This window comes from Zeus faber (assembly GCF_960531495.2).
Source record: "Zeus faber genome assembly, chromosome: 22".
NCBI lineage: Eukaryota > Metazoa > Chordata > Actinopteri > Zeiformes > Zeidae > Zeus > Zeus faber.
Window position 1 is genome coordinate 22,540,676 of NC_137209.1, and position 12,494 is coordinate 22,553,169.

The 12,494-nt window shown below is 42.5% G+C and overlaps 1 protein-coding gene across 1 annotated transcript; it reads right to left on the reverse strand.

Moving 5' to 3' along the window:
• Positions 1–1,527: 1,527 nt before the first annotated feature.
• Positions 1,528–11,090, reverse strand: LOC307246885 (type I phosphatidylinositol 4,5-bisphosphate 4-phosphatase-B-like). Its single transcript, XM_080022923.1, has 7 exons — positions 10,841–11,090; positions 7,978–8,162; positions 6,363–6,469; positions 5,435–5,546; positions 4,640–4,692; positions 3,634–3,724; positions 1,528–2,969 (listed from the first exon to the last, which is right to left on the reverse strand). The coding sequence occupies exons 1-7, from the start codon at positions 10,953–10,955 to the stop codon at positions 2,826–2,828; spliced, it is 807 nt and encodes a 268-aa protein (XP_079879049.1). The 5' UTR covers positions 10,956–11,090; the 3' UTR covers positions 1,528–2,825.
• Positions 11,091–12,494: the final 1,404 nt, after the last annotated feature.

Here is a 12,494-nt window from a genome sequence, read left to right on the forward strand (position 1 = left end):
GCCTCCAAACTCAGAGGCCATGACACCACTTCAGACTGAAACTGTTCAGACCTTGTTTGTTTGTTTTTAAATCATAGTCACCATGACAACACAACAGTCAAGTCAAGTTTATTTGTATAGCCCTTAATCACCGTGCTCTGAACCCTCGTCCAGGCAAGGAAGACTCCCACAAAACCCTTGGGGGGGGGGACCTTGAGAAGGGGCCACAGAAGGAGGAATCCCTCTTCCAGGAGGACCAAGTAGACTCCAGGGATGTGGTCCTCATCAGGCCCATGGAGGGAGCTGGCAGCAGTCTGACCACACAAATACCATAATATTATGGTATTATCACGGTGGTGGTGTTATTTTGATAACAATAATACCAAATATTATATGATATTAATTTGTGGTGAATTTAATGAAGGTTGAACACACTTTGTGACGATTAAAAAGTGAAAATAATATTTGACTCAAATCTTGTGAAAAAATTAAATAAAAAAAAACAACCCTGAAATCGCACAAGAAGAACAAAAATATGGAGAAATGTTAACTATTTAAAGGTGCAGCGTGTAGAATTTACAGAACGGACTTGGCAGAAATGGAATATAATATTCACAAGTATGTTGTAATTATTGTATAATCCCATGAAAATAAGAATGGTTGTGTTTTCACTCCGTTTATATCTCCAGAGGGAGCGGGTGCTGTGAGAGAAAAATGCTTGCGATCATTTATTTTGAATGAGGACAAAGGCCTCTACCTCAGTGGGGGGGGGGGGGGGGGGGGGGGTGTTTTAAAACATTGTCTCTGTTTTCCCAGGAACCGCCAAACTTTATGTAAAGAGAAATGTTCTTACTCACTACAATGTCAATTCTAACATGGAAGAACCAGATCTCATTTGGTCCTGTTTACCTGGTAAGGAGATGAGGAATAACCCCAGGGAGCCTGGAGGTGCATTGGAAGGGACTGTAATCCACGTCTTCCAGCTCATTTACAAGTTCCTGTGAATGTACTGTTTGAGGCTGGCATCCGGGGAGAAAGCTGAGGTTTTTTGCAGCCGCCGTCTCTTCCACCGAGGCCGCCATGTTGCACCGTCATGGGGAGGGGGACTCAGTTGGTCACGATCTGCAACCTCACCATGAGATTCTATTATATGCGTCTAGCGATGATCAAAAAGGAGCGATATTGACGTTACCGTAATTACACTAATAGCCACGTCATAACAGCAATAATCAGGCCTTGTGGTTGGTTTTAAATAGTTCTTAACCCGGTAAAACCAGTGTTATCCAGGTGGATTAAACCCACGTCAGCACCGTGTCCATCTCACATCTGAACTCAATGACAAATCATTGGATTTCAAATCATTGGAAATCAAATCCGCCTCCTGCACGTGATCCCTCTCTCATGAGATACACCACGACACAGCGTGCAAACAGGAGAACCAATTTAAGAAGATGTATATGCACCTTCAGGGAAACATTTTTTGACTCTTAGTCACATTCGGAACAGAAAACAGGCTCCAGTTCTCAACTCGGCTTCATAAAAGTCGGTTTAATTTCATCATTTACAAAAAGAACAAGGTTCACAGTGAGACTGGAGGACGCTGCGCAGCCCCAGAAAACCACATTAAATGTACATTTTACACAATATACAGATCAACGCAGAATCAAACGCAAACCATCACAAAAGTTACGGCTGTGATCCGTACTGACGCGTTAAAATAATTTCTCAGGGCGTGGCCAACGGAATGTTTCGCGGCAGATTCCCGCTTCAAATACAAGCTTAAACAAATGAAAGAAAGAAAGACAAAGACCCCGGGGCGTCAGTCGGCAGTTGAAACTTTTTTTTTTTTTTTTTAATAATATAATGTTGTTTTTCCCTCTTTCTCAGCGTCTCCGTTTGGTTTAAATGATTAAATCAAATCAACATTTTTTTTTACATTGATTATTTATGTGGTTATCAGGAGGATTCCATTAATGCTTTCGAAACCGTTTAAGTTCCTTCATTAAAAACACGTGAAAGATATGAAAACGACCCAGATCCCATTTCTGAGGTTTGTGCCAAAGTTGATGTGAAAACAATTTAATTTTTTTTTATTATTATTTTTTTTTTTTAATCGCACACGATATGAAGTCGTAGTTTATGGTTGAATGGTGTAAACATCCCTTCTTCCAAATATATAGAAATACAAATATATACACACAAACAGTATATGTACAGTTGGATGTGCCGTAGAGACTGAAGGTGACGTTATTATTTTGTCGAGGTATTAAAGGGTTAAAAGTTAAACGCTCAACACGTCGCGTTCACGCCTTTTAAAGTGATTTTCCAATAAAAAGGAAAAACAGGGAACGTAGTTCATGCCCAAAAAGCAACACCACCACACTCCTTCATTTTCAATTTCAAGCGGTCATTCGGCCATTTTGGATAATCAAGAGAAGAAGACGAAGACGAAGAAGAAGAAGACGACGAAGACGTTTCCGTCCTGGAAGTGGATCCCAACTCCCCGGAGCTTCCTGACGGTCCCGACAGGAAGCTCCGACATCACAACAACCACGTCTCCCAACAGACAAATAACAAAATGGCCGTCGGGCGGACGTGGATCCTGTTCGCTCCTTTTTTTTTTCCAGACACGTTTTCTGGGGGTTTTTTTTCCCGGAAATTTCCTGGAAAACTTGATTTTCTTTCAGCAGCTTCGCAAAAATATTTTTTTCCCAAATATATATATATATATATATTTTTTTTTTAAATCCAGAATTGACGTCTTCCACCTCTCCCTCTCTCCCCTCGTCTGTCTCTCTCTCCGTCCGTCCCCCACCCCCTCTCTCCCTCTCCCTCCCTCCCTCCCTCTATGGGATGTTGGAGATGGGGTCGCTGATCTTCAGGCACCTCCAGTACAGAGCTCTGGCCATGGCGAAGGTGGCGATGAAGACCATGAGAGCCCAGGACACGTAGATCCCCCTGGAGTGCTGGGCAGGGCCCCAGGTGCCCACCTGGAGGGAGGGAGGGAGGGAGGGAGGGAGGGAGGGAGGGAGGGAGAGCTGATCGTAGTTTCTCATTTAACTCAGGTGCTAAACATCGCCTCCTGCTGACGGTATATTTCATTTACGTTTCTGAAACGTAAACATTTTTTAAATCAAGGGGAAAAAAAGCGACTTCGTTTTTTTAATAATGACTTTTTCTTTACTACTTCTTAATCACTGCTACTTTGTCTAACTACTACTTTTTCCAAACTACTATTTTACTTAAAAAATGTTTTTTTTAATTAGTACTTTTTTTTTTTTTACTCATACTTTTTGTAAACAGTTGCTGTTTTTAAGCCGCACCCACATCTCCCAGCGGCACATTGACATTTACATCACAGTGTGATCTTATCCACGTCATGACATCACTTCCTGTGATAATACACAATCTGCAGATCAAGTTCAACTGGGAATCATTTAATGATCGTTGTACTAATAGTAGTACAACGATCCTTTTTATTTTCTAAAACATAAAGAACAGCGAAGCTAAAAGTATGAAAATAAACTTTCTATGAACTTTAAAATAAAATAAGACAAATTTGTGTTCATTTTCGCAGCGTTAAAAAATGTCATTTCCTGGACGGAGTGAACGACGGCAGAACTTTGGGAGCAACGATCAAACTCTGCGACGAACCATGAGTCCGGCGGTGGAGGCCGCCACCGCCACGAAGAGCAGGAAGCACAGGAAGCTCCGCCTCCTGGGATAGCGCCAGCCAATGGAGGAGCTGGAAACCCAAACCAGGAAGTGAGTCAGACGACAAAAACCTGTTGTTTCTGTTTAGGATTATTAAGGATTATTATTTATTATTTTAAAACATTGCCTCTTGGTTGTTTGCCTTTGTATTATCATTATATTATCATTATATCATCATCATCATCATTAAGGGGTTCATCCTGTTGGGATGGTACCTTCTTGTTTTTGTTTGTATTATTATTATTATCATTATTATCGTTATTAATATAATAATTATTATTATTAATATTATCATTATTAATATTAAAATACGCCCGTTCGTCACTGGAGATTTGTCAGCCACGACAAAATGGGGTCAAAATCGTCTGAATTAGTGAAGTCTCATCCTGGCATTATGGAAACTCAGAAAACTGTAAAACTGACTAAAACACGACCAAACTGGACCCAGTGTATTGCTGCCTGCAGCGAATTATTATTATTATTATTATTATTATTATTATTATCATAATTATTATCATCTTTATTATCATCATCATCATAATTATTATTATCATTATCATCTTTATTATCATCATCATTATTATCATCATCATTATTATCATTATTATTATTAGCTTCTATTACTGTAAAGCACTTAACACACGTTTCCTTCTACCTGCTCCTTTTCAAACGTACAGAATATGTGAATTTATTCGTCTTTTTTGTGAATAATTTGCTGAGTATTTTTTTTTATTTTTTTTTTCATGGTTATTTCCTGCGTTTCTTATCTACTGTTTCTTAAATGTTTAAATGTCATGAGCTGCATGCTCTGGACGAATTGTGCTTTACAAATAAAAGCTATTTTTATTATTATTATTATCATCATTATTATTATTGTTGTTGTTATTCTGTTCATTAAATAATGGCTTTAAATCAAATATTCCAGAAAGTTTCCTGAAGGACTTACACTTTTCGACAGTGTGGACACCGAGCGAGAGTTCTGTCTGAAAACTCTGTCCACTAGAGGGAGAGAGACACAGCATGAGTTCAATCCATCAAGTGTGTACCTGTGATGTACACCTTCACTGGTGTGTGTGTGTGTGTGTGTGTGTGTTGTACTGTGTGTGTGTGTGTGTGTGTGTGTGTGTGTGTTGTACTGTGTGTGTGTGTGTGTGTGTGTGTGTTGTATGTGTGTGTGTGTGTTGTACTGTGTGTGTGTGTGTGTTGTACTGTGTGTGTGTGTGTTGTACTGTGTGTGTGTGTGTTGTACTGTGTGTGTTGTACTGTGTGTGTTGTACTGTGTGTGTTGTACTGTGTGTGTTGTACTGTGTGTGTTGTACTGTGTGTGTGTGTTGTACTGTGTGTGTTGTACTGTGTGTGTGTGTGTGTTGTACTGTGTGTGTTGTACTGTGTGTGTGTGTTGTACTGTGTGTGTGTGTGTGTGTGTTGTACTGTGTGTGTTGTACTGTGTGTGTGTGTATGTTGTACTGTGTGTGTGTGTGTGTTGTACTATGTGTGTGTGTGCGTTGTAGTGTGTGTGTGTGTGTGTTGTAGTGTGTGTGTATGTTGTACTGTGTGTGTGTGTGTGTGTGTGTGTGTATGTTGTACTGTGTGTGTGTGTGTGTTGTACTGTGTGTGTGTGTGTGTGTGTGTGTTGTAGTGTGTGTGTGTGTGTGTTGTAGTGTGTGTGTTGTAGTGTGTGTGTGTTGTAGTGTGTGTGTGTGTGTGTGTGTGTGTGTGTGTGTGTGTGTGTGTTCTCTACCAGGAAGGTGTTGGCACAGTGTCCACACATCACCCTGATGCCAACCGGCTGCTGCGGCGGCTCTGGACTGTCCCTCCCGATGTGCACCGCCCCCAGGTTGATGATACGCTTACTGGGCCAGAACCACATCGTCAATATCGATTCAAAACGGAGTCAAAACCAAGTCAATACAAAATCTAAGTTGATTCTATAAAGAGTCAATACGTGACCAATGTTGGTCCAATACTGAGTCAATACAGAGTTGAAGTGGAGTTAATATTGAGTCAATGCAACATCGAATTTGATTCACTACAGAGTCAATATCAATTCAATCCCGAGTAATCAAAGTTGATTCAATAAGGAGTCAATATTGATCCAATATTGAGTCAATATTAAAACAAATTTCATTCAACAATGACTCAATATTGATTAAATACCGAGTCAATACACACTAGATCCAAGACTTTGCAATACTGAGTCAAATTTAATTTAACACGAGTCAATGCAGAATCAGAATCGATTCAATGTCTAATCAATTCCTCTTCAGTACCAAACCAAATAGCGAGAGATTGATTGATTGATTGATTGGGGAGATTTGATTCAATATCGAGTCAATATTGAGTAAATACAGAGTCTTATTTGATTTAACACAGACTCAAATTTGATTCAATGCCAAGTCAATTAAATATAGAGTCAAATATAGAGAATATCAGTTCCATGCAAAGTCAATATCAATAATCTGGATCCTCTGCGACTCTGGAGGTTTTCAATCCAAGCTGAAAACGCTCGGTGTTCCAATTTAATCTGCAGAACTGAACGTGTCGGAGAGGAAGCCCCTCAACACCTTCGGCACCGTCAGTTCCCCACCGCCGAGCCCAGGGCGCCTGGAAGGACCTTCAAGGCCCTTCAAGGCCCTTCCAGGCCTCGCGAGGCGGTGACGTGGCCTCACCAGTACGGCCGGGGGCAGGCGATCCTCTGCGACGTCACCTTGCAGATGAGGAGGCAGTTGCAGGGACAGCGCACGTACTTCTTCCCCACCGGAGCGTTCTTTATGGGCTGGAGGGAGAGGCAGAGGGAGAGGGGGAGACGGGGGAGACGGGGGAGACGGCGGCGTTGAGCGGTCGACAAATCAATGTTTCGAGGGCAAATGTGAAGTAAAACCAAGACAGGTTTTTGGTATTGTTACTTGTTTTATGACCGGGTGACTGATCACCTGGTTCCTGTCTCATCCACCTTGGAACCCGCCCACGTGGAGTCACAGCAGCTCGTGTTTTATTGATCGCCACCGAGTTTCCTCCTTTCTCTTTCACTCTTCTTTGTTATTTTGACAGACGATCGGACGTGATAAGTAATCAGTACAGATTGAATGAATATTCAATAAGATTCTAAATCGATATATATCCACATTTTACACAGGAGGATCGCTGCCAGCTTTCCAAAATATCTGACGTGCATTATCAAATATATGACGTTTGCCTGGAAATGATGCTTAAATTTGGTTAAACCTTGTCTAAAAACCCTCAATGAGTCCAAAAATCAAACTTAAATACAGTTAAAATGAGTCCTCAATCAAATATTGTACTTTCCCTTTATGATCTTAGCTTTGAAAACAATAAGAATAATGCGAATGATTATAATAATAATAATATAAGAACATGTTTTATCAGACCAGGGCTGGATGCATCGTGGCCCCGTTGCAGATCTCACACTCAGTTTGTTAAAATCTGTAAATTTGTGGGACCTATTATGAAAAAAATAAATCACTTTTTCAGTGCTGGTGCACATACATTTGGGTCTCTGATGGGCCTACTCACACACGCTGCTGAATCAGACAACCCGGTCCGTTTTTTGGGGGCCCCCCAATGTGGTTCAAGAAGCCGTTCAGATTTGTGTCTCCTTCCGCCGTCACTTGGAGACTAGAATTTCAAGCGCCTCCCAAGCTCTATCGTGGGGTATCTCCACCCACGGCTTAAGAACTACTGAGAGCCAAGCATGGGAAGGGCTCTGTCGCTGGCTGCACAGACCAGCACAAATCTTTTAAAAGAAAGAGGAATTAAGACCAACTGTCCGTGACAAAACTGCGGACGATGGAAATGCAAGGACTTCAAAAATAATTGTGCTGCGTGTTTCTTTTGCGATTTAGCAGGAGCCAACGCAAATAGCTGAGGTGATATATTAGATGGAATTTTCTAGAAAGTTACGAAGATCCCGCGTGAAGCAACCAATACACACCGACGGAGCCACACCCTGCACATGTATAACAAATTGGATGATGATGTCACAAAGCGCCCCGCTCCACCGCCCCAGCCGGCTCCACCAATGCAGCCCGGCCCGCTTTGGCTACTTCCGGTTTTTTCGCAAATTTCTGCGACAAATATAGATCAACGTGGATCAAACTTGGACCCAAAATGTCTGAGCTGACCCGAATCCAACGGCACTTCATTCATGTCCGTGTGTTCCGCGGTTGCTGTGCAGCAGACACTTTCAGCCAGAAAAATAATAAGAAAAATCTGAACAAAAACAATAAGGTAATAATAATAATAATAATAATAATTGGTTATCACCGTGGCCTCGTTGCAGATCCCGCACTTGACCACATGCTGGTGGCTCTTGCCCTCCACGGAGATGGAGCTCTGGCAGACCCTGCAGCTGATGATGGGGGCGCTGCTGCTGTCAGGGCTGCCCTGGGGGGAGTAGGGGGGAGGCGGGTTCCCCGGCGCAGAGGACGGGCTGGGGAAGGGGGCCAGCGCTGCGGGGGGGGGGGTGGGGGGTGGGGAGGAGGAGCCGGTTCAGTTTTATGCGTTAAATTCTACAATCGGTTCAAATCTAAAATCGTCAGATTCGACAATTCATATGTTCCCATCTGAATGAGATGGGGAATCTTAAACAAATGTCAGAAAAGTCAATAAATAAAAGCAGAAGCGTTGGGTCCAGGCTGCTTGACTGCTTAGGTTTGATGTTCGGTGTCGATATATGACTTTTCCACAACAGAAATATAGGTACTATAAGACTTATACTATGATTCTTGGGGTAAAATGGGAGAAAAAGAGGCAGTCAAACTGTTAAGCACAATTATTTGTGTGAGAATCGTCAACTAAAATGTTGTGGCAATAAATCGGCAACTTAAACGTTATGATCGCAACAATCCTGCAAACAGGTGTGAAAAGTAATATTTGTGAATTATTTTTGTGCACAATTACTCACTGTGCTGCAGCAAAGAATCACAGGTTTTCAGGAGAATAATCAGCGTGTTTTGATCCATTTATGATAGATTATCGCCCCATGTAGTGGTCAAAAATGTAAATATTTGACTAATGGTTAGTTGAATCCTCCCTTTTCTATTTTCTTCTTCATTTTTTAAACAAACGCCCATTTAGACGTATTTATTTTAGGACTTGGAGTTTCATCAGAGAAGTATATGTGATGAGTGTGTGAATAGTGAACCCAACTTAAAAACCAGAACACACGTTGAGAAACCCAAACAGGAAGTGAGAGCAGGAGCGGGAGCCATTCCTCAAAATCCGTTCCCGTTTTCCGCTATTAATGCAGAAAATTCTAATAAAAGAACAGCTCCATCTGCAGCTTGTAATGATTCAATTATTGAAGCAGTTATGATTCAACCAATTTGATGAAATAACCTTTGACCGCCACTTGCAGCGTGTTTTATTAAAGCAGAGTCCAGCGATAGAGATAAGGAACGGGAGAATGAACGAGTGAAAATGCAAAGTGAAAAAGGAGCGTGTGTCAAAACGAAACGAGAAGTATTAAGGCGATTAGATCCACAACAACCAAATTAAACTTATCTTTTACGTATTAGGGTTATTTATTATTATACATTTATTTATTATTATAAATTTTATATTTGTTTATTGCATATCAAGTTTTCTTTCTTGTTATTTTAAGATTTATTTCATTGTTAACATTTAGGTTTGTTTTATTGCTTACTGTTTATGGCCTATTCTTTCTTGTTTATTGGAGAATTATTTTTCTTGCCATGTTTTCTTGCTTGTTTTTATTGTTTATTTAGGTTTATTGTATTGTTGTTGTATTATTATTGTTATTATTAGGTTCATTTCAGTTTTATTGTAATGTTTGGATTGTAAGAAAATGTAGATTCCGTAGTTAATTTGAGGTTTGTTGTATGTTGGCAATGTTTCTATTATTTTAGTAAATTTTTAAGGTTTATTGTGTTACTTTATTACTATATTATTGCCTATTATTTGTGATGCAAGCTGCTGTTTCCCTCCATCTATCCATCTATCTATCTATCTACTCTAAATAGTGAAGAAACTTTGAATTGTGTCAAAGGTTTCAGGACTTCTTTGTAAAATCACTGAATGGGCGATACCTACATCATTATAATGTTGATATTGTGATCTGCTGGGAATGCTCCACCTACTTAAATGCTCTTGTAAGAGCACATGTTGCCCCCCGGATGATGCGCTCCTCAAATGAGCGTCGCCTGGCTCTGCCGGCCATACAACCACGGCAATCCAGGCTATTCTCATTTGTAGTTCCACGTTGGTGGAACGAGCTGCCAAAAATGACCAGAGCGGGGACCTCCCTCTGTCTTTAAGAAGCACTTGAAGACCCAGCTCTTCAGTGAGTACCTCCTGTCCTAACCTACAATTACTTAGCACCACCTTGCAGTATTTATTGTTACACTAATGTTGTTGTTACACTAATCTCTGTCGCAATGTAGCTTGAATGTTATTCTCCCTTGTAAGTCGCTTTGGATAAAAGCGTCTGATAAATGATTAAATGTAAATGTAAATGTAATCTGGGACCAGATATGATCCGTGATTTTGCTTGTTGTAATATTGTGATGTCTTTAAATTTAGCCTTTGTTGTCTGTTGAATTCATGCCTTCATTTAATTAACACATAATAAATAATCAATCCATAATCCATAAACACTAATCAATCCCTAACACATAAACAATAATCAATCTTTAATCCGTAAACAATATTCAAATAACCAATCCATTATCCATAAACAATAATCAAATAATCAATCCATAAACTATAAACAAAAATCAATCCATAATCCGTTAAACAATAACCAATCAATAATAATATATAAATTCCAAGTTTTCATTCTATCTTTGGTTCATGACAATTTAAAAACAAACCTTGAACCTTGTGTGCAATAGGTACATTTTACGACCTGACGTAAAGTGAGACGTTATTTACCAAGTACACCTACGCTTATTGGCAACGACAACAACATCATAATAATAATGATGATGATGATGATGATGATGATGACGACAATAACAATAATAATAACAACAACAACAACAACAACAACAACAACAACAATAATAATAATAATAATAATAATGATGATAATATACGCATTTAATTATTGCTCCCTCTCCGGTCCCCAGGTGAACCTCCGACCAGCAGGTTCATCGATCCCACTCACCGGGCGGGTAGGGCGGGTAGGGCGGGCAGCCGTCCTTGCCGCCACCGCCGGGGGAGAGGCGGCCGGAGCCGTCGCGCTGCTCCGGCAGCAGCGGCGAGCGCTCCCCGTCCGCCATGCGAGAACGACGAAGCGACCCTTCAGCGGTGGGCGCCCGGCCGAGGAGGGCGCCTCAGACCCGGGACGAACGACGGGGGAGTCACGGTCCTCGAGGGGGAAGAAAGAGAAGCACACGGAGCACGTCACCCGGAAGCCTTCTCCTGGGTCATGTGACCGGGCCCGGAAGCAGGAAGCGGCGAAAACAAAAAACCGTTGTCACGTGACTTGGGCTCTCGCGGCTCCGGCGTTTGACGGACAGGGAGGCTCCGCCAATGGGGAAAGCGCTCCGTCAGAGGGGGCGGGATTTGAGGGCACCGTGACGATTGGTTGGACGGCCTCGGTGACGTCACGGTTAGAAATCCACTAAACACTACATTAAAATAATAATAATTATAATAATAATAATAATTATTATTATAATCATCATCATCATCATCATCATCATCATCATCATCATAGCATATATAGATATGTATTTAAATTACTGTTCTGCCAGAAGGGTTCGGGGACTTTCGTTTTCTATTATTCATAATTATTATTTCTATAAATGTATTCATGGGATGAAGAGCTCAGAAATACTGAGTTTACAATGTTTGCGTTACGAAATAAAAGTACAGTTTGATATTGTAAATGGACTGTGTTGACACTCGTGGACGTCTTCTTCTTTTTAAATCCTAGTTTCTTGGGGCTGCAGCGTCATCTAGTGGCCACGCGTTGTAATTGATACACGTTTTCCTCCCTCCCTCTCCTCACTCACCCCTTCACTCCCTCCACCCCCCTCCCCCCACCCACCCACTGCCTCCCTCCAATCATCACTCTAGCAGCAGGGGTAGAGCACACTCTCCCTCTGTCCCCATCATAGCTACCCCCCATTATCACTCTCCCTCCCTCCCTCCCTCCCGCCCTCTTTGATGCGGCAGGCAGCTGCCATCTTGCCTGTCACGCTCCTGCGGAGGTCCTGTGGACCTGGCGGCCTGCCGGCGTGGCTGGGGGGGGTGTAACATCGAGGTACCCCGCGCTGAGCACACGCTGCCACACGTATGGGCACTTGGCAGGCGGCTCGGGCGGGGTGTCGGTCTGTCGCCGTGGGGCCATGATCCGGGGCCCGCGGTCCGTGCCTCGCGCCCGTGGTTCTGTGCTGGCGGCCGCGTCTTGTGCCTGCACCCGGGGGTTGGTTGTGTGTGCGCGGGGTCTCCTCATTGCTCCCTGGGACTGGATCATGCTCCTCGGGGCTGGGTGTGGGGGTTGCTCCACGGCCCTCTGGCTTCCCTGGGGGCCTGGGGGTCTCCTGTGGCCGCAGGGCAGGGTACCCGGGGCTTTCCTGCAGCCGTAGAGTGTCCACGGGGCTGCGGAGTTCGGGAGCTTCGGGGCCCTTTCCGCTGACATAATACCGACATTCTACACCAGAACCAATGGGGATAAGTCCTGTACACACACCGGTGGACACCTTACACACACACACATAACTCTGACAGGAAGAGGCCACGTGACCAGTTGTACTTCCACTTTTCCTGGTGCTAATTCACTGTTTTTCATGTTGTCGTCCAATGTTCATGTT

What these genes read in the sequence shown, in the direction of transcription:
- LOC307246885 (XM_080022923.1), bottom strand. Translation starts at nt 10,955, where the DNA reads ATGGCGGACGGGGAGCGCTCGCCGCTGCTGCCGGAGCAGCGCGACGGC. An exon ending in GGATCTGCAACGAGGCCACG is followed by an intron (nt 6,470 to 7,977) that starts GTGATAACCAAT and finishes CTCTCCCTCCAG; the next exon opens with CCCATAAAGAACGCTCCGGT. An exon ending in GCCTGCCCCCGGCCGTACTG is followed by an intron (nt 5,547 to 6,362) that starts GTGAGGCCACGT and finishes GTTCTGGCCCAG; the next exon opens with TAAGCGTATCATCAACCTGG.